At 39.2% G+C, this 25,696-nt stretch overlaps 1 protein-coding gene across 1 annotated transcript in view; it reads left to right on the forward strand.

The window, feature by feature from the left end:
• The window catches only part of cadps2 (Ca++-dependent secretion activator 2), a 311,669-nt gene that overhangs the window by 54,096 nt on the left and 231,877 nt on the right, over nt 1-25,696 (forward strand). The window contains exons 3-7 of the mRNA XM_037980923.1: nt 502-834; nt 4,984-5,064; nt 9,898-10,131; nt 10,755-10,876; nt 23,192-23,303. Of these exons, the coding sequence (XP_037836851.1) occupies nt 502-834; nt 4,984-5,064; nt 9,898-10,131; nt 10,755-10,876; nt 23,192-23,303 (882 nt within the window). The remainder of the gene's footprint in view (nt 1-501; nt 835-4,983; nt 5,065-9,897; nt 10,132-10,754; nt 10,877-23,191; nt 23,304-25,696) is intronic.

A 25,696-nucleotide genomic window follows, 5' to 3' on the forward strand; every position in this document is an offset into this window, starting at 1 on the left:
TGCACTTCGTCGGGCCCCTCACCTAGGACCTGTCTGCCTTGGGTGACCCTGCTAGGGGCATGAAGCCCCTGACAGCATAGCTCCTAGGATCACTGGGACACTCAAACCCCTCCACCACGATAAGGTGGCAGCCCAGGGAGAGGCCCTCTTTCTCTATCTTAATAATTACTACATCGGCTGTTTTAGTGGGCCTTGGTACCATTTAGAAATTCGGTACTGTTTAGTTTAGCTTTATCTTCCTGTACATTTAGTTTAGTTCTGTACATTTAGTCATGCTTAGATCTGTTTAGTTTAGCTAATATTTTTGACTGTCTTAGCTCATGCTTAGATATGTCTGGTTTTAATGATGAAATTGAAACTTTGGTTAGAGCGAGTGGGTTTTTTTTGTTTTTTGAGCTACTGATGTTCATTCACCAGAAATTGTGAGTGATAAAAGCAAATAAATAAATAAATAACAACAGTTTTGTAAGCGCTCATTGTCTTACTTTCTTCCCACTGCAGGGTTTCCTCAAGAGTGAACGGGCCTCCCGAATGGTTCAAAGTGGCGGCTGCTCAGCCAATGACTTCCGTGAGGTTTTTAAGAAAAACATTGAGCGGCGAGTCCGCAGCCTTCCAGAAATTGATGGTCTGAGCAAAGAGACTGTGCTAAGCTCTTGGATTACCAAATATGATGCCATCTACAGGGGGGAAGAGGACATCCGTCGTCAGCCACAACGGTCACATCTGAGTGCTGTGTCAGAGCTAATTCTGAGTAAGGAGCAGCTTTACGAGATGTTCCAGCAGATTCTGGGTATCCGCAAATTTGAGCACCAGCTGCTGTACAATGGCTGTCAGGTCAGTTACTACAGGTGAATTTGTACAATTACATAATAATACACAAATACTGTGTGTGTTATTTGTATCACTTGTTATTACCTTAGTTTGTCTCAAACTTTACAGACAAATATCCATCTAATCTGTTTACTTGTGCTATAATTTGTCTGGTAATGGGGGTGATTACCCCAATGCTACTTCAGTTCAAAATGTTACCATGCTGTTCAATTTAGTCATCGTGTTTGGAAGTCAAAACAATGTCTAATAATAATAATAATAATAATAATAATAATAATAATAATAATAATAATAACTAATAACAACTGTGCTTCCCCTAGGGAACTGGTCTTGGGCGGGGGGGTTAAAGCAAAAAGAGGAGACAGGAAAAATGTAAAAACAACACATGGAAATAAAAACACTTGCGGAAAAAAAAGAGTAAATAAATTTAAAGAGACAAAAATGCATCTCTAGGGAAAAGGAAAACAAAAGCAGGGGCAGGCAGTGCATTTCACACTTAGGCCTTCAATGATGTCCAACTTAGTCAATAAATATCTTTCAATATGCCAGAATTTATAACACCAGGATTGGAGAGTAGTTAGAAACAAACTTAGGCACTACTTGGCATTGCATCACCTCAGTTGTGTACAAAATGGGCTATTATCCGGCGCATTTTAAAAATCAACAAACCCGCATCAGCAATTAAAACATATCTGGTATGCTACTGTCAAAACTAAAAAGAAATAGAATAAAATAAATAAAATGTTTGCACTCACCAAAACGGCTGTGTCCCCCAAAACACTTATTTCAACACAAAGCCTGTGTGCTCGTCGCTGTGGCCCCCTGGGGCTTGTGCATCGTGGCTGCTGGGGGTCGCCTGGGACTTGCCTCTGCTGCCCTCTTAGGTGGGGTCCGGTTGTCCCTGCGGGGGGCCCCCGGAACTTTGTGCACAAAAAAACAAAAAAAAACAAAACAATAAATATGAAGCGACATAAAGCATTTATTCACAGAAAATGTAATGCTAATTGTAACATTTGAGTACTAAAATTTTGGCTCTGGAGCTGCTGCTGACTAATTTTGGAGTTGAAATTATTCTGATTTAAAAACTCTATCTGATTTCTGAGCTGAGTGTCCTATAGACGCCAAAACAGATGCATCATCACCTATTCACTTTCCACCTCCAGCCACCCGGGGACTTTTGTATCTAAATTTTAACATTGTAATAAATGCTAATGTGTCAGGAGCATCTTCATTAGGGTACAGACACTCTGCGTATGACCAAACTCCCGCAAGCAGAGAGAGCACCCTGCCAAGGGATCAGCGGCAGGGGGAGCACACACAGCCTGTTAAAGTATCTCTCTTGGTGTGACTCAATGTTTCTGCTGCTTTAGTTTTCAGAAGTAAACAATATTAACACTAAAAGACGTGTATTTGTATGCCTAAGATTATAGCAAAGGTATGTCTAACTTTTATTTATGTTTTTTCCCCCAAAACCCTCACAATTCTTTTTCCATGAGAGTGTCAATTCAAGTGTTTATAGTTTATCATAAATGTCTGAAAAAATTCAATTCTACATGGATTTCAGCAATAAAAGGGTACATGAAATATAACGGAGACATTATGACAAAGGGAAATGTTATATAAACCTAGGATTTATATGTTTATCAGTCTCAAAAAGTTAAGTTACCCTAAACCATGAGTTCTTCGCTTTGGAGTAAGATCGTAATTATATCAAAACACACACACAACTGAATTAAGTTTTGCACCATTTATGTGATGTTTATTAAACAAATAAATATATCACAAATTATGGCAGGTTATGAAAATTACTGAATGTTTGAATTTGGCACCCAAATATTGACTGAACTGTTGAATCAGCATAAAAGGTCAACAGGAGAGTCAGATTAAACAAAAAAAGTTAAAACTTTAAAGCAACTTTGAAAAGTTAACTTTAACGCAATAGCAAAGTGACAATTATTACTATGGATTTAGACAACTGGAGTGAGACATTAATAAATTGTAGTCAAAGACCTGTAGCCTGTTCACCAGAAATACACCAGCAGAAAGTTTAGAGATTTTTATCCTACTGAAAGATGTTTTTTCTCAGCTTCTACATTTGGTACCAGCTAGAAATCTTGAGGGCTCGATTTGATGAAAGGTTGCCGACAGGTATCGTCTTCAAAACGCCTTCAGTCAGCGGGAGCTGAGCAGAATGTTCGGGCCGGTTCCGGTGATCCAGACAGTTGGCTGCTTCGTCAGTAAGCAGTTGGATGGGCGTTCAGAGAGACGTCCGACTGTAGCTGGTTTGTAATGAGGCTGAATGTCGAGGAGTCAATGGAGTTTAACTGAAGTTCTGACTAATTTCACTTACTTCACTAACTTTTTCTAAATTAAAGTCAATTAATGCAAGTCAATTAATTTCCGAAATAAACTGGGAAAAACTTCTCAATGCCAAAAGATTTGTGTCAAAGAGACATATGATGAAGGTGGCGAAGCTGAAAAACATGAAAATCATAAACTAGAATGTATGGAGTTATACCAAATAAACATACGAGGATGAAGGACAAGGCACAAGAGAGCCGGAAGAAGAGAGGGCAAGAGCCTGGAAGAGCTGAAGGAGAGAGTGGAGGAAGCACGTGTTAGGCTTTTTAACAAAGCTGGGGGTTGTTCTAGTCCAGTCATAGCCACTGTTCCTTAAAGAAGGCGGGTGTTTCAGTGGGCATTCAAGCAATAGAAATTATGCATACTTGTATGGGAACTCTGACAACGGAAAAAGAAAAAAAACAAAATTGTGATTCGATCTTTACACCTTTTAGCCTCAAAGATAAAAGGAAAACAAATCAAATTTAAATGAAGAAACAGACTCGATCAGTAACTAGTTTAACTTCTCAAATGGAGTTGAGGCTTAAGAAATAAATGACTCATGGTTAATGGGCACTGGGAGAAAGCCCATTACATGTTTATAAACTTTTGTAATATTACTGAATTTCTAATACTGGTTGGGTTTTACTTAAAGACATGTAATATGCTATGCTAGATCACAGTAAAATACTGCCCTCACATAACATCTGATATGCAAATAAATAAAGCAAAACAGAAAATATTAATAAAAAAAATATTAAAGGTGAAAAATGTGAATTTTGTATTTTTTAAAATAAGAACCTGTGGTCGTTCTTGCAACTGAAAATAGAAAGGTTAGGCACAATATCACACTTTAACACTTTAACATGAAGATTGAAGGGCAGAAAATTACTTTTAACAGATTATAAAATGCCCTTTTGATCAGACAGTCCCAAAAAGGTGAACAAGATCTTTGAATCTCCCACAGGGGGCAATGTGGGATGTTGTTTCCAGTCCTAAAGGAATGGGGTTGTTCCTTTAATGTTTGTAACAATAGGCGTTATCAGTTTGAGTTTAACCAGGTCTTGGTCGATTTGTTCTCAGAGTGTAAATTGAATCAGAACCAGCAGACTTTGACACCCTGGTTGCTCCTTTGGAACCAGGAAGTCTGTGTTGCATAGCTGGGGCGTGTAACTCTTGGTTAGAGTCAACCAAAAAGGTGATTAGTTTATGGCTGTCTTGGGGTTCAGCGAAAGGGGAATCCTGATGAATTGACCGCTCTTGATCTGATAAGATCCATAGAGACATCTGGATTTCCTTTCAGATACTTAAACCTAAATTAAATGTGTGGGGCTGTTAATGTAAAAAGGGGCTGAGAGTGCAGACTTTGTGTATTGAAATTAGGTGATTCACGGATACAGTCCCAAGTCTGCTGTATGACCCTACAAATATGAACAAGGTTTTGGCTATTTGAATGTTCTAAGCTTGTTTACATTTGGAATCATACTATGATGTTACTGTAAATGTAATTCAATAAACGATTAATATGAAAAATAAATGGTATTATATGAGTATATGAGCTGAAATCTTTACAAATATAATTTGTTTGGATGAAATAGTCATTTCAAGGCAGAAATCCTTTTTTTATTGTAATGGAATGAGTCTTTAAACCTTTCAGGTAAAAAGAGCTAACTGCTTGCTGGTGTGAAAATGCTGTTTTACAAAAAGACAAATAGTGAAAGATGGTTCCATTTAACTCAAGCACAAAAGTGAGTGATGTTTTATTTTTTAAATCTATGATTTGTCTATTAATTTGTTTTTCCTTTCCCCCAGCTTGATAATGTGGATGAACAAGCTGCACAGATACGTAGAGAACTGGATGGCAGGCTACAGCTGGCCGAGAAGATTGCCAGGGTGAGATATAGAACTATTTGGCATTTTAAAAATTATTTATTTATTTATTTATTTATTTATTTATTAACATTTGATCAAACTAGTGTCACAGACCAAAGTGATTTTACAGCATGTTTACACAAATTAAAGCAACTAATTTCAGAAAATCTTAGACATTTAGACTACAACACTATAGCACTATATGGTGCCTTTGGATGTTTTATGCTTTTATTGCTGTCAATAATCCATCACTGTCAATATAAATTGGCCTTCTTTATTAAAAAAAAACTAAACAAAAACAACAAAAAAAAAAACTTTAATGTCAAAGTTAAATCAAATTTATACAGAATAATGCAAATTAGATTAAAAAAAGGAGTTCTCTTAAATCCATAATTAAGAAATAGAAGGAATATGAAATGTGTAAACCTACCAAGAGGCCACCAAGTCACCTGTGAGCACTTTGAAGGAGAACCAAGCTTCAGCAGCTGAGATGGGAGAAACTGTACATACAACTGTTACCTGGGTTCTTCAAACTTTATGGGAAAGTAAGCAAAAAGAAAGCCACTGTTAAAGAAAACTCATATTTTGACTAGAGTTCGCCAAATGGCATTGAGAAGACTGCGTGGTCAAGCAGAAGAAAATTCTGTCATCTGATAAGACTAGAAGAGCTTTTTGGCCATCAGACAAAATGCTATATTTGGCTGAAACTAAGTACTACCCATCACCACAAACTCACCATCCCCACTGTGAAGCATGGTAGAGGCAGCATCATGTTATGGGACACTTCTTAGCAGCTGGCCCTGGGAGGCTTGTAAAGATACAGGGTAAAATTGCTACAAAATAAAGGTAAATCCTGGAGGATAATATGATGCCTTCAGCAAAAGAACTACAGTTTGGTAGAAGATTTATTTTCCAGAAAGGCAATGACCTAAAGCATACAGCAAAGACTACACTGTAATGATTTAAAGACAACAAGACACACAGACTCAGTGCTGTGACTACAGCCAAAGGTGATTGTACCCAAATACTGATGTGAATGTGGTGAATATTTATGCAGTTATTTATATTACATTATATATTTTTATTTAATTTGTATCATTCTGTAGAAATTTTATTTTACTTTGACTTTCAAAATGAGTCTTTTATAAAGAAAAAAAAAGGTCAAAAATGCCAAATTATATTGACGATGATCAATTTATGATAGCAATGAAAGCATTAAACAGCCAAGGGGTAGAATACTTTTTTTGACTACTTTTTAAAGGCAATTTATTTTGTAACCACAAACTGGAGCAATTTCAAAGATTCATCAGACAGCCTGGATGGATGTTCTTGACACTGTTTTTGTGAAAACATTTGTATTTTGACAAAAACTCAGGTGACATACAACAATGACAAACTGCGGTCCTTTTCTGAATTGACAGCTTTGTAGGGAAGACAATGAAACAGAAAGGACAAAACTAAAAAAACTGAATGCTCATATAGGCTGAAAAGCCAAATAACTACTAATGACCCAGGAAGGAAGAGCTTTGAGCAGATTAACACCAACAAGGTGGGAAACACCCCCCAGCAGTTTGAATGACCACCAACTCACCAGTGACTTACACAAGTTCTTTTGCATATTTGAAAGCACTAAGGGCATTGCTACACTTCACATATAAACTCCGACCTCAGCAGGTCTCTTCCAGCCGCACCTTCCTTCAAGAGACAAAAAATAAAGAAAATCCTAAACCCAGATCTAATTGTACAATCCATCTTAAACTATTGCAGTGATTAGATAGCACCAGTCTCCTCAGACTTCTTTCCCTAAATGCTGGAACTGTACTTTGTACCAGTAATCTCAACCTCTTCCACCACCAATCCTGTCCCTAGAAAAGATAACATAACAGGACTAAACAACTACAGGTGAGTTTCTTTGACCTCTGTTGCCATAAAAGTTTTTAAATACCTGGTCCAAGGTCACCTGTAAACCATCCCTGACCCTTTTTTGTAGTCCCTGCAGTGTAAACTAGTGTCTCACTAGGTTGTGACTGTTGGCAACAAATTGTGAATGCCATTTGCGAGAGAATCTCTAAAATGTCAATGTTCAAAAATTCGCAAATCAAATTTTCTCTTCTGATAGTCACATAATTGCCATGGGCAAATCAAACTTATCTTGATACCTTTTCAATTTTAGAGTACTAGAGCTGTATCATTTGTGAATTGCTACCTATTTGCTACTGTATGAAAACTTGTATGTATTATAACTTGACACTTAACTTATATAAATTGTTTGCATTTTCAAAATAAAATGTGCATTGTATTGTCTGTGGAAAAAAAATCTCCTGTAATTGCTCAGCTCTGCACTGCAGCTGAGTAATTACAGGAGCTTCCCCTCTGCTTCACAGGAGGCTTCCTCCCTGAGCTCTCCTTAGGACACCTGTGTTACCATTTGATAGGTGTACTGCCCCAATCAAACTACCCACCTGCCACTGTTTCAAGAGTAGGCCATGCTAGCACAGACTGAGTGCTTGACACCATTTGTAGCTCACCTCCCTGCATCACAAGATAAGTTGAAAAATGATTACAGTGGTGGCATTTTACTGTGGCAATAACAGCTGTGTTCTGCCCTTAAATTTTACCCCCACCACACTAATTATTAACCAACATCTTGTTTGTTTTCTTCAACTCCTGCAATTGCTGTTTAAATACACACGAGCCACAAATTATTAGTGCAGGTGTTTTGAAGCAGATGCTACTTGTAGAGAAAGCACAACCCTACTTGTGTTTTTAGGCAGGCATTTTATTTTCAGAAGCTTAATACCTGGCCTGAATAGAACTGCATTTTAATAAAAATTTATGTCTTGATATCCTGGTCTATTTAGAAAACATCTGGGGCTACAGCCCCTAGTATTCATGTCTGACCACGCTGATAATAGATAATAATTAGAATTAAAAAAAAAAAAAACTGGTCCAAAACTGCTCATCTTCAATTCAAAGTGTACTCCAGTAGAATAAATTTTAAACATGGTGGCAGCTGCCAATGTAAGTACAAAGCCAGCCAAGTCAGATGGATCTGGAGATGGGAAAGAAAAAGAAAAAATGTACGTGGATTTCAGGTCTGTTTTTACCTTATGCAGAGCTGTTTCAAACACAAATTAGCCCATATATTTGTATGTCATTCTATCTACTGGTCAGTCACTTTCATACTAGTATGAACCTGAATCGACGGCTGGATCTCTGGAATCAGATGACAGCTCTTCAGATTTGGATTCTGATGAACACCAGGACCGTCGTGGCCAACAAAACAATGTGCATTTTGACTGAGTTTGGAACGTAGAATGGTGAGAACGGGTTACTTCAAGATCATTGTCATTAAATCAGCACACAACACTAAAAATCAACATAAAGATGGCAGTAGAGAGCTAACTTTGCTAACTTGAAGCTAACCCGATGACTTGTAAACAACGTGAGTGCAACATTACTGCTCTGAATCACAAACTGATCTCAGGCTGTTGGCCTGTTAGCAGCTCAGACCTGTTAATGACAGCGCACGTTCACGACACATTTGAAGTAAAACTTCCTGTTTCTAGTGTCTTTCTCTGTGGCAACGTCCTCCTCTCCATTTGCCTTTTATTTTTTAAAATTAAAAATAGTTAGGACTGCTGCTGTCAAAAGGTCCTGTTTTTTTGGTATGAAGCTGTAGTAACGACTCCTTGAAGTGATCCGAACCAGAGTTCTGATAGTAATTCCTATATTGAAGTATATGGATCCAAATCTGAGGAAGGTTTTTATCTTACTGGAAGCCAAAAAATAAAACTCCAGTGGTATTTTCTGGCTGGTTCGAACAATCTTCCAATGAACTGAACTATATTGTACCGGTATTGATGACTTGCTGAACCTCAGTGGCTCAGTGGATGTTACACTTCCGGGGTGGTCACGGAAAAAGCTGAAAACACCCGAGTGTGTAGCATGTTTTATTTTTAATTTAAAATTTTTACAAAAAAACAAATTTTATGACTATATTTTCACTGATGTTGGCTTCAAAACACATTTCAGTTCAGCTTTAATTCTTTATGAAAATGATTGTTTTCAGAGTTTCAGAGAATCCTGAATATGTTGATGTCTGCAGATGGTAGTTCTCATAATTAATAACAATGAGTCTGCTTACAGGAAGTCAGGCATTCACAACTGCCTGCTGCTAAACACACAAATGACTATAGAGATGATGGACTTCATATACAGTCCTCCCATTGTTCCATATCTCAGCTCTGACAGCTCCAATGTTTCCATAGTAGAGACAGTTGAGTTCCTAAAGACCAAACAAGTTAAACTTAGAAAGTCACCATCATCAAAAAATCTCAGCAGAGGATGTTTTTTCTGTGGCAGTTGCAACAATATGACCTGATCCAGACCTTTAATTAATTCTGCACAGCAATCATCATATCCATGCTCCTCTCTTTTTTCTGTCATACATTCCTAAGCATATTGGGGGCAGTGGTTGGACACTTCAGCATACTGCAGGGGCTGGGGGTTGAATCCTTGGTCATCTGATTGGGAAATGGGCCTCCATTTCACTTAGATAAAAAAGATGCCTCCAATGTTTAATGGCCAACAAAGTAAGCTTATCTCAATTCACTTTTAATAATTTAGTCAAGAGTGATTTCTTGTAATATTAATTAGTTAATGTGTCTTCTGCCAAACAGAGAAACAATTTGTGTTCTGAAGGAGTCTCAACCTTGTTATCAGCTGCTCTTGGGGGATCTACTGTAATTTAAAGAGTCTGTTATTTACTGGTCATTTTATAGTGTTGGATAAGAACATGTCTCTGTGAAGAAAATGTTTTTTGTTGATGAAAAGAAACCTAATGTGCTGCAGGAAAGGCGATACCCAAAGTTGGTCTCTGCTGACATGGAAAGCCTGTATGTCGAGGAGCTTCGTTCATCTGTCAACCTGCTGATGGCAAACTTGGAAAGTCTGCCTGTGTCCAAAGGAGGTCCAGACTTTAAACAGAAACTCAAACGTTCCTCCATGAATAACTCTTTCCTGGACTTGGTGGACGAGGGAGACATCCTGTCCAAATCAGATGTTGTTCTGTCATTCACACTGGAGGTTAGTATTAACATTAAGAAAAGAAGTCTTGTAACTGTTAATTAATTTAGCAATTTTTTTTTTTGTAATTTAGGAAGTATGAAATGAGTCTTTTTCAAACTGCAGCACTGGGGTCCATATAAAGGCACTTGACATTGATCAGTATTGGAATAGACCATGCTCCACCAATGACCTCTGTTGTTGACTTTCTATATATTATGGTTTAACGTGCCAATGTGAATGCAGTATGGAACTATTTTAAAATAATAATAATACAAACTGTAAGCACTTCAGAATCTACTTGCAAGATTTACAATTTAGGTATTTCTTGTGGTGGTAGTAATAGAGCTACATTTAATACGACCAATTTAATTTGACATTTAAAATCAAAACACTCAACTTAGTCACCCAGCTAAATCTTAAAGCTAGCATGGCTAAACAAAAAAACTATAATCTGCAAGTCTGTGATCTAAAAAATCCAAAATATTGCAAGTGTTGGATTGAGAAATGGTATTGGCCAACACTTTATCTTAAATGAATTGGTATCTAGGACAAAAAATCTTGATTGAGGCATAGTGTGTGTGTGTGTGTGTTTTAAGCATCTAATATCAAAATGCATACTAATCCATTGTTGTTGATGTCAGGTTGTGATTGTTGAGGTCCATGGGCTGAAGTCACTGGCTCCAAACCGAATAGTTTACTGCACCATGGAGGTTGAGGGAGGAGAAAAGCTGCAGACTGACCAAGCAGAGGCCTCCAGACCCCAGTGAGTTCATCTCCATGCCCTGCTTAAATGGCCAAAACTTGCTTTCTAAAAACAGCTGTTACAAATTAATTTGAAGTTTCGGTTAAAATTGTCAGGAAGAAGCTCTTTCTGTTCACCGATTCTTGTCTAAACGATATCCCAGATTGAAATATCAGGCCAAATTTTATGTTATATTTCTGCCTGGTGCTGTAACATTTTAAAGAGAAAATCTGTTCATTTTTAAGTCATGTTTTACAATAATTAGAAACTTATGATCCATGAAATCAGTCAAAGAACAAAGAGAATGAAGAAAATAAGCAAAATATCTTTGTCCAGGAATACAGATGCTTGAAATCTTTAGAAATGCTTGAATTTTTTCCAAGGTGTTTTCAAGGTTTGGAAAGTTAGTGATAAGGACAGTTAAAAACTCTTAAAATACTGAAACACCTGCTTTACGTCCTCACACGGGATCAGGAAGATGCACGGAGAAAGAGAGTCAAAAACAGCCAAAATCAAAACACATTTATTCACTTTCAGCGCTGAAAGGGAGACGTGAAAGGAAGACCCTTACCGAAGTTCAGAGCACTCAGCCTGCGTCTCAATCTAACTTCCTGTTCGATGTACTTTTGTTACTCGAAAACCAAAACATCAGTTTTTTTCCATGTCAGTGTTTTTCCATTCTCCTCGTGGAGAGCCACTTCCTGGATTTCATGATGTCATCTCATCATGTGTTCTCTATGACCTGCTATTATCCTTTACATTGTTTCTGGGCTCTGAACTCTGGTAAAAAGAAACTTCATGGTCTTACATTTTATATAACTTTTATATAACATTTTATATAACATCACATAAGTAAGAATGTAAAATTTATTTATGAAGTGCTTTTCACAGACAAAATCACAAAGCACTGAACAATATAAGTTCGCCTGAAAAACTATACAAAGCATAGTAGTGCATAAAAGTGCTTGATTTCTGTTGAAAATCTTTAAAAGTGCTGGATATTTTTGTAATAAAGAGCACTCTAAAAGTCAAATTAAAAATGTTAAAATGCTTGAATTTTACAGTGGGAAACGTGTACGAACTTTGTAGCCTAATGACTATCCAAACAAGGACCTGAATTTTTTATTGTTTTTCATTTTTATGCTACTCAAATGTATGTGTATGTATTTGTCTGTAGTAACATGGATGTTGTTCGATTGAGAAAAACTTAACTTTAACCTTTTATATGAATAGGGTAAGATAAGGATGGAAACTGACTGTGCTGAATAACTTACCAGTTTATTAACCCATACTGGTCAGTGAAATAAACCACATCAAACACGGCTTAACAGTGAACAAGTCGCCTCCCCTCAAGTACAGTTATTCAAAGAACACTGACACAAAATAACTCAGGTGATACTCACAGAAAGTGCCAGTACAGTTAACTCTCAGGACCCCAATAGCTGACAAGAAATGTTAGCACAATTAGCAAAACTTTCCGAGCCCGAAAAACACAGGATTATAGACAAACAAACAGTCTGTGGGCGCCATGAACGTTGCAGCCTGACAGACGTAGTTAGCATAGCATAAGTCCGAATAGCAGTCCAGAGGATGGCGTCTCCCGGCGCGACCACGAGGAGCGCATAACTCACCGCACCAGGGATTACCAGTCCTGAAACAAACGGAAAACAAACTGCTCCAACTCCGCTTGTTCCGGTCCAAACGTACACTTCCACTCAGTCCAGTCCAGTCCAGTCCAGTTTTCACTAAATCCAGAAAAATGTCCAGAAAAATGTTGTAGCTCCAGTGGCTAGCAACAAGAGGAAAAATCCATAACGGCAGGGAATCCAATCTCGTCTGTCCAACGGCCACCGACCGGCTCCTCCGTCGCTCTCAACAAGTCCCATACCTCTGTTACTGGTCCCTCCCCCCAGTCAACAAAGCCAATCAGCTTACTCAAACTCAATTTTGCCTTGACTGACCAGTACGGTAGAGACATGTGTAATGATGCATTTACTGGCAGTAGTAAATAGTAGTGTCAAAAAAAAGGGGGTTATATATAACCTAGGGGGTTACATCCTCCCCCTTCTAAATGTCCAGATGCCCTCATCGGACTATCTAGGCGGATCAACTTAATTTACCCTTTGGTGGCTAAATTAGCAATGTAAGTATACTTGTCAGAATACCCCATCTAAACTAGTGGAGGCACACACTGGACCACAGGGGTAAGGCTCCCACTTCCAACGGTGATTCTCACTTCACGGTGTACTATCACAAACGGTTTGTCAATGGGGTCTCCAGGCTTGTCATAACTGAGCCGAATGACTGGCTTAATCCTTCGCCGTGATTGATGAATACTGAGGGGCTCTGCATTGCTTTCAGACTGACTAGCCAAGGGGAGCGCCCCCCCTTCTAGACCTGTGTCCGCCACAGGGTCGTCAGGCAGCTGCATAACCTCCGGTTCCTCTTCAGCCTCTGAGACAGTAGCAGCACTCTTAGGCTCGCTTAGACAAACACAGTTTGAAGGTAGGTTTTCCTCTGTAGTGAAGCGAGACACCTTTCGGTTGAAGTGCTCGGCCAGGAGGTCCAGGGCCTGGGAAACAGACTCTCTTTGAGCAGTGGATAGGTACCACAAATCATCTTCCTCTGGCTCAGACATAACCTCTTTGTCGGTTCTTTGCAGTGCATTGTCATCATGTTTGTTTGTCTTGGTCTCGGCTGAGGACCTCGTTGTGGGCCGGTGAGATTCTTGTTTCTCCTCATGATCAACAGGAAACCGAACTAGGTGTCCTACAGGTAGGAGGTGGTCACGATGCAGGGTTTTGACAATGACTCTGCCCTTTTCTGGCTTTACCCTGTAAACAGGCAGGCTTGGCAGTTTTTCAACCACTATATAGGGGCTTGAGTTCCATTTGTCTCCAAGTTTATTTTTGCCAGGTACACCTGTCACTCGGATAAGTACGCGGCCTCCTGGTTCCAGAACTTGGTTTCTTACTCTACGGTCATAGTATCTTTTGTTTCGCTGGTGGTTTTTATCTGCTACTTCTTGTGCCAGTTTGTAAGCGTTTTGCAACTCTGCTTTCAGCTTTTCAACATACTGAATGTAACTTTGGTGGTCTTTGTCATCTGGAGACGTTCCAAAGCAGAGGTCAATTGGCAGACGAGCTTCCCGACCAAACATGAGGTAGTATGGTGAGTAGTGGGTTGCATCATTCCACGTACAATTGTAAGCGTGGATCAGCAAACTGATATGTTGACTCCACCTTTGCTTTTGAGAGGGCTTTAGCGTGCCAAGCATAGATAGGAGTGTTTGGTTGAAACGTTCCGGCTGTGGGTCGACCTAGACTTCTTTATGCCCAACATTTGTAGAAGCTCTTTAAATAAGCGACTCTCAAAATCACGCACCTGGTCAGAATGAATTCTCGCAGGCAGGCCGTAGTGTACAAAGAACTGTTCAACCAAAATCTTGGCAACGGTTGAGGCTCTTTGATCTTTGCTGGTATAGGCCTGGGCATAGCGAGTGAAATGGTCTGTGACCACGAGGACATTGGTCACTCCCTTTGAATCGGGCTCAATAGATAAAAAATCTATACAGACAAGATCGAGAGGGCCACTGCTTGTGATTTGGTTCAGTGGTGCGGTCCGTTGAGGTAAGGTTTTGCGGGCAACACACCTGCCACAATTCTTTATGTAGTCTGCAGTGTCGGAGACCATCTTGGGCCAGAAAAATCAGTCTTTCAGTAGTTCAACCGTGCGCTCAATTCCAAGGTGCCCTGACTCATCATGAAGCGCCCTGAGTACGTGTGGTCTGAACTGACTTGGGACTTTTCTGTGCAATAATCCATCTCTCATCAGGAGTTTTGAACTTTCTCTTTGTAGAAGCAATAACTCTGGATGTTTGTTGGAGGGCCAGGCACCAACCTGAACTGCTTTTTTGGCAACACATATTACTGGGTCTGAGTCCTGTGCTTTGGCCAGGTCCACTTTGCTTAGCCTCTCCAGCGAGCTTAACTGCAGGTGAGTAAAACAAGCATATGCATCAGTAACAGCACTTGGCTGGGCTCCCAGTTGATCGATAAGTCGCTCTGGATGTTCAGAAGACTGAGCTCCATCCGTGGGGTGGAAAAGAGCTTTAACTCCTGAAGGGGGTATTTTCCTCCAACTACAGTCATCATCGAGTGCGTTTCTGGACAACCAATCAGCATCCACATTATCTCTGCCTGGTTTGTATTGGATGTCAAAGTCGTAACTGGTAAGGGCTGCTAACCACCTATGACCAGTGGCGTTCAACTTGGCAGTTGTAAGTACATAAGTGAGGGGATTATTATCTGTCCTCACAGTAAAACAGGCCCCATAAAGGTAATCGTGGAACTTATCCACGACCGCCCACTTCAATGCCAGGAATTCTATTTGGTAACCGGGGTAGTTTCTCTCTGACTGGCTCAACTTGCGGCTAGCAAATGCAACAGGGCGTAAGCCATCTGAGTGTTCCTGGTTAAGGACCTCTCGAAGCCCATCAAGACTGGCATCGACGTGGAGGATGTAGGGCTTTGTAGGGTCTGCAAAGGCCAAGACTGAGGCATGTGTGAGACACTGGACAATTTTATGAAATGCCTCAGTGCATGCAGGTGTCCATCGCTCTCCAAATGGCCGAGAGGGATGATAGTAAGGCGAGTCCAAGTCCTCATTGTTCTTTCGCTTCTTTTGCGTTGGTGGGTACCCCCTTTGTGAGATCCGTGAGGAGGCGGACTATAGCAGAATAGTTGGCGATGAACTTATGGTAATAACCGCAGAACCCCAGGAAGGACTGCAATGATTTTAAGTTTACTGGAGGTTCCCACTGGGCTACTGCCTTTATCTTATCAGGGTCTGTCGGGACGCCAGCAGCAGACACAATGTGACCGACGTATTTGACTTGAGGCTGACAAAATTGGCACTTATCGATGGACAGCTTTAAACCTTGTTCTCCCAGGCGATTGAGCACTTTGAGAAGGTGCTCCTCATGCTCCTCCAGAGTACGGCCAAACACAATAAGATCATCGAGGTAGACGAGACACTGGAGGAGATTCATGTCGCCCACAGCCTTCTCCATTAATCGCTGAAATATCGCTGTGGCACCTGTGATCCCTTGAGGCATGCGTTTGAACTGGTAGAAACCTGAAGGGCAAATGAACGCAGTCTTTTCTTTGTCTTCTTCGGCCATTGCAATTTGGTAATAGCCACTGCGAAGGTCGAGCATGGAGAACCAGCGACTCCCAGTGAGGCAGGCCAAGGCATCATCTATTCTCGGCAGTGTGTATTGGTCTGGTATGGTTCTGGAATTAAGGATGCGGTAATCAATGTACATTCAAACTTTTCCAGTTTTCTTTCTTGCGATTACAATTGGTGAAGCTTATGGCAAACAAGACTCTTTAATTATGCCAGCTGCAAGAAGCTCTTGTAAGTGTCGGCGGACATCATCAATGTCTGCTAGAGCCAGGTGTCTTACCCTTTCTCGAAAGGGCCTGGAATCTTTTAGTCGGATGTGATGTTCAACCCCTTTTGCAAGTCCAACATCCCATTCAGTCAGAGAAAAAACTTCAGGTCGCTCAGCCAACCTTTGTGATAGTCTGACCTTCCAGTTTTCAGGAATGGGAGAGTCACCAAAATTGAAGAGTGCTGAGTCAAGCCATTCAAGTTGAACTGAAGTCATCCATGATATTTCGAGTGCTGGCCCCTTTACACTTTCGACAATCCTCTTTCGCTTCTCCTTGGCGGAACAATCACATTCATCGAGCATGAGCTGTGCCTGCTCCAACCAGTTATCCAGTGTCTCTTCACCAGCAGGGGTGGGAGTCACTCCAGAGAAAACTCGTAGTCTGCGAAAAGCATTGTTCTCCTGTGAGGGTCTCACTTTCTCCAACAGTTCTCCAACAGCTCGAATTATGGATGATGGGTGTTCCTGTTTCAGATTTGGCCCTTGAGAAAGCAACGACTCAATGTCCGTGAATGTTTTTCCTTCACTCTCCAACAGTTTTTTCAGTTTTGTTGCAAACTCATCTGGTTCTTCAGTAGTTTCAGTAAGCAAAGTTAGTTTCCATGGTGATTCACCAGTTTGGGGAAATATTTCAGGGGGGTGCTTTGCTGGGGTCGACTGTGTTGCGACACTCACATAGCATTATGTCAGCATGTAGCTGAGGGGCAGACTTTTGGGCTCTGACACATACTCTGCCGAAAGCTTTAACTGTCTCCATTAACTCTTCAACATCAATTCACTGCACCAGGTTTAAAGCTCTAACAGTGGTAGTGGGGTTGATGAGTTGGCCATAGTTGTCTGATAGTTGCACTTCTAGTCTTGATTGTAGTCCAGTCACTCGGTCTATGATCCAATGAACTTGACTTGAACTGAACAACTTTTTGTTGAATTTTCTAAATATTCATGAAATATATGAGTTTCACCTTTGTATTTTTGAATTATTTATATTTGATTACATATTTTTTTTTCATATACATCCTAAAACATACAATTTAGAAAATGTCTAAAAATGAAAATGAAATTTTGGGAAAAAAACAGAATGAATAGGACCCTACAATATATTGGAAGTGCACTTTATTTCTGATTTGATTTATTTTTGTTTATTACCTCCTTCAAGAAGGTTAAGTTTTTAGTTGTATCTGTCCATCCGTCTGTCTATTAGTGAGATTACTTAAAAACTAATGAACAGATTTTGATGATATTTTCAGGAAATGTTGGAGTTGTCATGAAAAACAAGTGATTAAATTTTGATTAAATCCAACTCATGACCTGGATCCTACAATTTTTAATTGACCCTATAGCCAAAGCACTCTCTGAGTGCTTTTAGGTTTATATACACTAACCTACATTTGAGTAAAGACATTGTTAGTTATTTCAAGTGAAAGTTTAACCGGCGGAAGTATCACGCAAAAAATTCTTCTTTTTGGCAATTCACTGTTCAAGTGTAATAAATGCAATGTTTCCACTCTCAATGAATATTCATTTTCAATAATTGTGATTACAATGTTCATCAAAATAATCAGTTAAGAATTTGAAGATGACTGTGGAATATTTAATTTTGTGTTTCTAACAGGGCATCTCCTCAGCCTTCCCTGTTCTTTTTCTGATTTTTCTGCACTTGGTCATTTAGATTTAGTTCAACCATATTTAAAAGCTTCTCAGACCCGGAGGTTTGCTTGTAGACAGAATTTCACACTTTATGGTGATAATGAAATTATTTCTGAGTTCAACTAAAGTGCATCTCAGTCTCAGTGGCTGATCTGATAGCTCTTTTTTCTTACTTAATATAGTAGTTAATGGTGTTGCCTTTGAATTTTTTTTTTTTTTCCTGCACTTGGCGAGGGTGGACACTTTTTTCTTCTCTCTCCGTTTTCTCTGTTCTGCTGAGGTCCTTAAATCGTAGTTTAGTTTATGTTAGTATAATTATATCTTAGTTTGTTTTTTCTCAGTTTACTTTAATATGACTTAGTCAATTTCATCCTGCCTTTGCTTGTTTAAACTTATTTTAGTTTAGTAGTTAGTTTATCTCTTACCGTGTCTGATCTGTTTGGCTGAGGATTTTAAATCCTAGTTTGTTTATGTTATATCATAGTTTGGTTCTCCTCAGATTATCTTTGGTTTCTCATGTTTTAGATATGTTTAGTTTCATAATTTCATTTAGATTATCTTAGCTTATATTTTAGCTATACTTTTGTCTTATTTAGATTAGCTCATGTTTTAAATATGTTTAGTTTTAACTTTACATTGTGTGTGTTGTCATGATTTCATTTAGATGATCTTAGCTCATATGTGTCTCATGTTTTGGATGTTTAGCTTCATGATTCCATTTAGATTATCTGTCTTAGCTCATATTTTAGATATTGTTGTGTGTTTTATGACTCTGTATTTTTGTGTTTTCATGTTGTAAAGCACTTTGAATCGCCTTTTTGCTGAAAAGTGCTATATAAATAAATTTGACTTGACCTTTGAACTTTGTTTTAACACTATTATGAGTTTAACTAATTATGTCAAATGGTCAATACTAGGAATTCATATTGCTAATGCTGAGACAAGCTTAGTGTTTGACTCGTCAAGAGGTCAACTTCCTTATAAGTTGTAATGGCTGCCTCATTACAGTTTTACCCCTTTTCAGAAAAAAAGGATCTTGTTCTTCTAAAGGCTTTATGTAGAACACTCAGTACTTCTTTGCTCTTTATGCAATGCCACGCTAACATACTTAGATTTCTGGTACACAGCCAGCAAAGGTATTTGAATCATCTACATTTAATTCTTTTTTAAATTTTGAAGTTTGCAAAGCAATTTCATGAATTCAGTATGATTCTCTGTGAGTCAAAATCCCAATACGAGTGATTCTCCAGCACCTTTGTGTAACCATGGCCATAGAGACTTTAAAAATAGATTTTAGAAGGTAATAAAATGACAATACATATCAATTACATACGGTATACATAACAATATTTTTGGTCAGTAAAAATAGATTTGATTGTATTTTCAGAACTGTAAAAACTTATCGCATCTTATACTTTTATGTTTTTGAGTTAAAAAAAAAACACTTTTTTGACATGGGGAAAAAAAACAAACATTTTCCACGAATTGAGTCTTCTGTTCTTCCCCATTGCTTGTTGGCAGTTGTTGGATGTCTGTTGGACAGCAGGGGTCTGGGCAAAAATGAGGCTGCCCTTTCACATGCTTCGGCTGCTAAAATACTTTTTTTCTGTGCAGTTCTCCATCTGCCATAATCACCCAACAGAGCCCATTAGATGAGCTCAAAGAACCTCTATGGCTGTAACACTGCCTCACTTGCACTTCCTGTGACCTTCTTTGTAATTAGCCTATAGTGTCTCACTTCTTCAGTAAAAACACATGTATACACTGGTTTGAATTAGTCTTCAAAACCTTTTCAACTTTTCCACATTTTGTCATGTTCCAGTACAAACTTCAAAATATGTTACTGGGATTTTATGTAACAACACAGAGTAGCACACAGTTATGAAGTGGAAGGAAAATGATACATGTTTTCATAATTATTTACAAATAAAAATCTAAAACGTGATGTGCATTTGTATCCAGCTCCCTTTACTTTGATACACCAAACTTAAATCCAGAATAACGAACTGCTTTCAGAAGGCACTTATTTAGTAAACAGAGTCCACTTGTGTTATTTAAATCTCAGTATAAATCCAGCTGTTCTGTGAAGTCCTCAGAGGTTTGTCACAGAACATTAGTGATCAAAAGGAATCACGAAAACCAAGGAACACACCAGACAAATCAGGGATAGTTATTAAAAAAAATTTAAACCAAGGTTAAGTTAAAAAAAATAATATTCCAAGTTTTGAACATCTCATGCAGCACTGTTCAATCCATCATCTGAAAATGGAAAGAGGATAGCACAACTTCTAATGACATAGCCATCCACCTAAACTGACTGTCTGGGTTAGGAGAGCATTAGTCCCAGCAGCAGCTAAGAAGCCCATGGTAACATGGAGGAGCTGTAGAGATCCACAGCTTAGTTGGGACAATCTGTCCACAGGACAACTATTAGGTGTGCGCTCCACAAATTTGGCCTTCATAAAGGAATGATAAGAAGAAAGCCATTTATGAAAGAAAGTCAGAAACTGTTTGCAGTTTGACACAGGAAACATGTGGAAGCTCTGCTCAGGTCTGACCAAACTAACACTGCACAGCGCCCAGAACATACCATCCCCACAGTGAAATATGGTGGTGGCTGCATCATTCTATGGGGTTGCTTTTCTTCAGTGGGAACAGAGAAGCTGATCAGAGTTGATAAGAAGATGGATGGAGCTAAATTCAGGACAATTCTGAAAGAAAACCTTTTAGAGGCTGCAAAAGATTTCAGACCGTAGCAGAAGTTCACCTCCAGCAGAATTACTCAGAGCTACAATAGAGTTATTTAGATCAAAGTATATTTATGTGTTACAATGGCTCAATCAATGTTCAGACCTAAACTCAACTTAGAATCTGTGGCAAGACTTGTAAACTGCAGTTCACTGACACTCCCTATCCAATCTGACTGAGCTGAAGCTGGTTTGCAAAGAACAGGTAAACATTTCAGTCTTTAGGTGCACAGAACTGATAGAGATAAACTCCAAAAGACTTGCAGCTGGAATTTCTGTGAAAGATGGTTTTACTAAGTATTGACTCAGGGTGCTGAATACAAATATACAGCATGGTATGCGCTGAGAGTCATACCAAACTTGATCTTTAAGTGCTACACTTTATACAACATTGTTCAAAATTTTGCTATTAAGTATGGGTTAGCAAAATATCTCATGAACCACTGGGTGGATTTTAATGAGACTATATCTACAGGTAAATAACTTTTGGAATCAACCCAGTTTAAGATGGTTACCACAACTAGTTGACCTTAAGCAACACAAAAAGGGTTATAACGTTTTCTGGCTGAGAGTCACCTCCAACACATACCTTGAGCACAAATTCATTTAGTGAAATCTTGCGTTATCAAATTAAACTGAACATTACATTATTTTCAAGATTTGACTAAAATGTCTGTAACTCAGTCAAGTCTCATTTTATGATATTGTGAGTTTGCAAGTCTGGTTTTGACAACCTTGTTGCAGTAAAAGGGTGGCAGTGGCTTCGGAGGTAGAGGTTCGTCCTGTAACTGGAAGGTTGCCGGTTCGAGCCCCCACTCCATTCGTCTCAGTCATTGTGTCCTTGGGCAAGACACTTCACCCGCCTTGCCTACTGGTGGTGGTCAGAGGGCTCGGTGGCGCCGGTGTGATGGCAGCCTCACCTCTGTCAGCCCGCCCCAGGGCAGCTGTGGCTACAATGTAGCTTACCGCCATCACTGTGTGAATGGGTGAATGATTTTTTTCAGATGATAAATTGGCCTGCCTCTAGGTCAGACTTCTGTCTTTCATTTAACAATAAAAGTTGCACATTAATAAATTAAAATGGTGCACAAAGAGTTGAAGTTCAAATAATCAAGTCAGAATTTGGAAATGTTTCTTTTTTTAAAAAACAACTGCACCCGGTCTCCTGAGATAAGAGTTTGCTTAGAGTTAGCTAAAAAATAAAATCAGAACCTTAAAAGAACTAATTCTTGCACATTTTTTTTTGTTTTGTTTGTTCATTTTTTGTCCTCTATGTGAGTGTTGTGTGTGCTTAAATAAGATAAACACGTGTTCCATGTGTTACCATGGAAACACAGAGAACTGACTGCAAGCCTCAGCTTTGTTTCTTGCCCTCATCAAGTGAAGAGGTCATCTGTGTGCTGCACACATTTCAAATGGCTGCTCTGGCATAAAAGACACAATGAACACAATTGAAGCAGGCCACCTTGCTGCATTTGCACACCCTACCTCGCTGATATGCAGATAACTTCACCCCACACAGCCGGCAGCTTGGCTTAGGGTTAACTGGCACAGTCCCAGTCAGTCAGCCAGCTCCCTCTGAAATGTCACTTATGCTAGGAACCCCAGTGTGGTCAGCAGCTGGATGGTGTTAAAATGCCTGCCTTGACAACTGATGAGTCTGTCGTTGTTTTTGGGCCCAAAAAAATCTTCAGTTTCTAAATGCACTCTAATAGTAATAATAATTACAATAGTAATAATAAAAACAATAATTTATTATTATTATTATTATTATTATTATTATTATTATTATTGTTGTTGTTGTTGTTGTTATTGTTATTATTATTATTATTATTATTATCTTTTAATAAAGCTAAAGCCATTGTTGGTAGAGATGATTTCTGCAACACATTGCACATGCTCACATGTAATTTCATACACACAGATGTATTCCTTGTTTATCAAGTGTCTCTGAGGTGTATACAATAATAGTTTCCTAGTATGCCCTCAAAGTTTTGCCAACAAACTAATAATTGAAGACACTTGTGTTCACTAGCTAAAAGGTTTGTTGGGCTGCTCATGCTTCAGTCAGTTCATTATTGATACATCTGTTTTGTACGTACACACTCTTTGTACGTGAGTTCCCTTAGGTGTAAGTGTGTGTGTGCATGGCTGTTTCTCTATGTGACCCTGCAACAGACTGCCGACCAGCCCAAGGTGTAGTCCCTGAACCAATGAAGATAGGCACTAGTTCCCTGTGACCTCTAAAAGGATCAAACGAGTGTAGAAAAAAGATATGTATTTTTAAACAGGTCCATTCTGGGTTGGAAAAAACCTATCCATCATAGGGACATTGCCATTGTAATGGTAAAGATTCAGTGATTTCAGTTTAATTTACTAAATTTATTAACAAAAAAGAAGTTTCACATCCAATTAAAATACTGGCCAACAGCACAAGTGTTGATATTTCTTATCATTGTTGACATCTCACAAAAATGTGTCTTTCAGGTGGGAGACTCAGGGGGACTTCACCACCACTCACCCTCTGCCTTCAGTCAAAGTGAAGCTCTTTACAGAGAGCACTGGTGTCCTGGCTCTGGAGGACAAAGAACTGGGCAGAGTGAGTGTCCCTACACTGCTGTACAACATACACAAAACACCACCACCGAAGAGAAAAATCACACAAGCACAAAATTGGGCCAAAAGTTTATTGGTATAAACTGAGAGAAAATGATGGTCATCGATTGTGATGCTAAAAATATGCTTGAATTAATACTTGGAAGTAGTTTGTCGAAAAGTTTAAATTTAAGAGACGGTTACAAAGACGAGCTGTTTATGGACCAAACAGTCCTGTTTTAAACACCACTGTCAATAAAGACAATAAATACATACATACACAACTTAAAGTGAATTTCAGTTCAGTTTAAATTCTTTTTTTTTTTAATTTATCACCAATTCACAACAAAAGTCAAGTCTGTTCAAGTCAAATTCTGACAAAATGCCTTCGCTTTGAAGAAATGTTATTATCCAGAGGTTTATTAGTGTCACCATGGTGATCACACACACCTGTGTTTATCAGTCTCTGATAGGCAGATTTAAACACAGAGTAGAAAGTAAACTTTACAAAAACATTTGCTGGGTGAAAATTACAGGTTGTATTAAAAAAGATTATTGAATTCTAATAGGCAGAAGCATCAGGTGAGAACACAAGTACATTAATAAATATCTATAGTGTTTAATGTTGGAGATATGACAAGTTAAAAATAACCTCACTTCCAGTTTTGAAGAGAATATTTAGGGCTGAGATAGAATGAGAGTTTGGGTGTATGCACTCTGCACTTTGAGGTGATTTAGGAGAAACCCTAAACCCTGCATCTTTTAGATGTTTCCCTGCTCTTCAGCAGGTCTTTAAGTTCTGCAGAAGCCTTTTTATCCACTCTTGCATTCAAATCAGGGAAATGTCTAAAACAGTGGTCTCCAATCCTGGTCCTGGAGGGCCGCTATCCAGCGCGGTTTAGTCATTTCCCTGCTCTTCAGCAAGTGTTTAAGTTCTGCAGAAGCCTTTTTATCCACTCTTGCATTCAAATCAGGGAAATGTCTAAAACAGTGGTCTCCAATCCTGGTCCTGGAGGGCCGCTATCCAGCGCGGTTTAGTCATTTCCCTGCTCTTCAGCAAGTGTTTAAGTTCTGCAGAAGCCTTTTAATCATTCATTCAACTTAGGTGTGTCAAAGCAGAGAAACAACTAAAAGATGCAGGATAGTGGCCCTCCAGACACCACTGCCCTAAGTCATATAGCAGAGAGAGACACACTAGGTGATAAAAAAAATGTTGATGTTTAGTGCAAAGTTTGTGGGAACAAAAGAGTTTGTTCGCAAAAATGTTTGTAAAGTTTTGACGACTCAAGCGTTTGAGTGTGTGACATCTTCACACTATAGTAAGTTTTCAAATCATTCTCAAACATAAACTGTAATTGTTAAAACTTTAAGTGCCAGTTCAGTAATGTAAGTCTATATTTTTGTGATCGATTTACGTCTGAGCTCTGAAGCACTAAAAGGGGTTTCTCACTTGTGCTGCCAAAACCCCAACATTCTTCATGGTATCAGTTTTTGCAATTTATTGCAAATTTTGCCTATACTCAGACCCTCCAGGATTTTGCGATGTTGCAATCGCAACTATTAACGCAAAATCAAGCAAATCCCGCAAAATCGCAACTTTTTGCAACTTTGCCCAAAACACTGCAACTTTCCCGCAACTTTAACCCAATATTTATTGTGTCTAAAGTGTTTCGCCACCATTTCTGTGGTCTAGTGTCTTCTTTGTGGGTTTGTGTAGTGTGGAATACAAAATAACCCCAAATAACTCTCAAAGAAGAGATGTGACGTCACTTCCTGTTAACATCAGAATGCCGGGAGCATGCAGGAGCAGCGACCGAAGCCAAAATGTGCGCTAATGCTTCACATTTGCCCACAAAGATTTCAGCAAAGGACCGCGCAAAACACCACAGGGAAGTTAGTTTTAAGTTGGATGTTGGATATTCGTGCTCCGCAGAGTTAGCGGCGTCTAGCTCACGGCTGACCCGAAACAGGAACGCTAATGTCGGTCAGCCGTCCCTAAGTGAACCACCGCACGTGAGAAAAGGGGCCGGCAGAGAACGGCTGACCGACATTAGCGCTCCTGTTTCGGGTCAGCCGTGAGCTAGACGCAGCTAACTCTGCGGAGCACGGATATCCAACTTAAAACTAACTTCACTGCGGTCGCAAACCAGTTTCCTCCCCAGCTGCATGAGAGTAGGGGGAAGCTGTTTTGCACGTCCTGCAGTGTAATCATGGAACATAAACGCTTTGACAAACACTTTGTGTCTGCAAAACATGTGAGGAGAGCTGCAGACGAGGGACAATCCAGAAATGGTCATGAATGTCAGTTTAGAAGCTATCAAAGTTCTCAAATAAAGCACCGTTTGAGAATGTCAATGTTTGTTGGTAATTATCTTACAAAACTAGTAAGTATTTTTT

Source organism: Kryptolebias marmoratus, linkage group LG17 (assembly GCF_001649575.2).
Source record: "Kryptolebias marmoratus isolate JLee-2015 linkage group LG17, ASM164957v2, whole genome shotgun sequence".
Taxonomy (NCBI): Eukaryota; Metazoa; Chordata; class Actinopteri; order Cyprinodontiformes; family Rivulidae; genus Kryptolebias; species Kryptolebias marmoratus.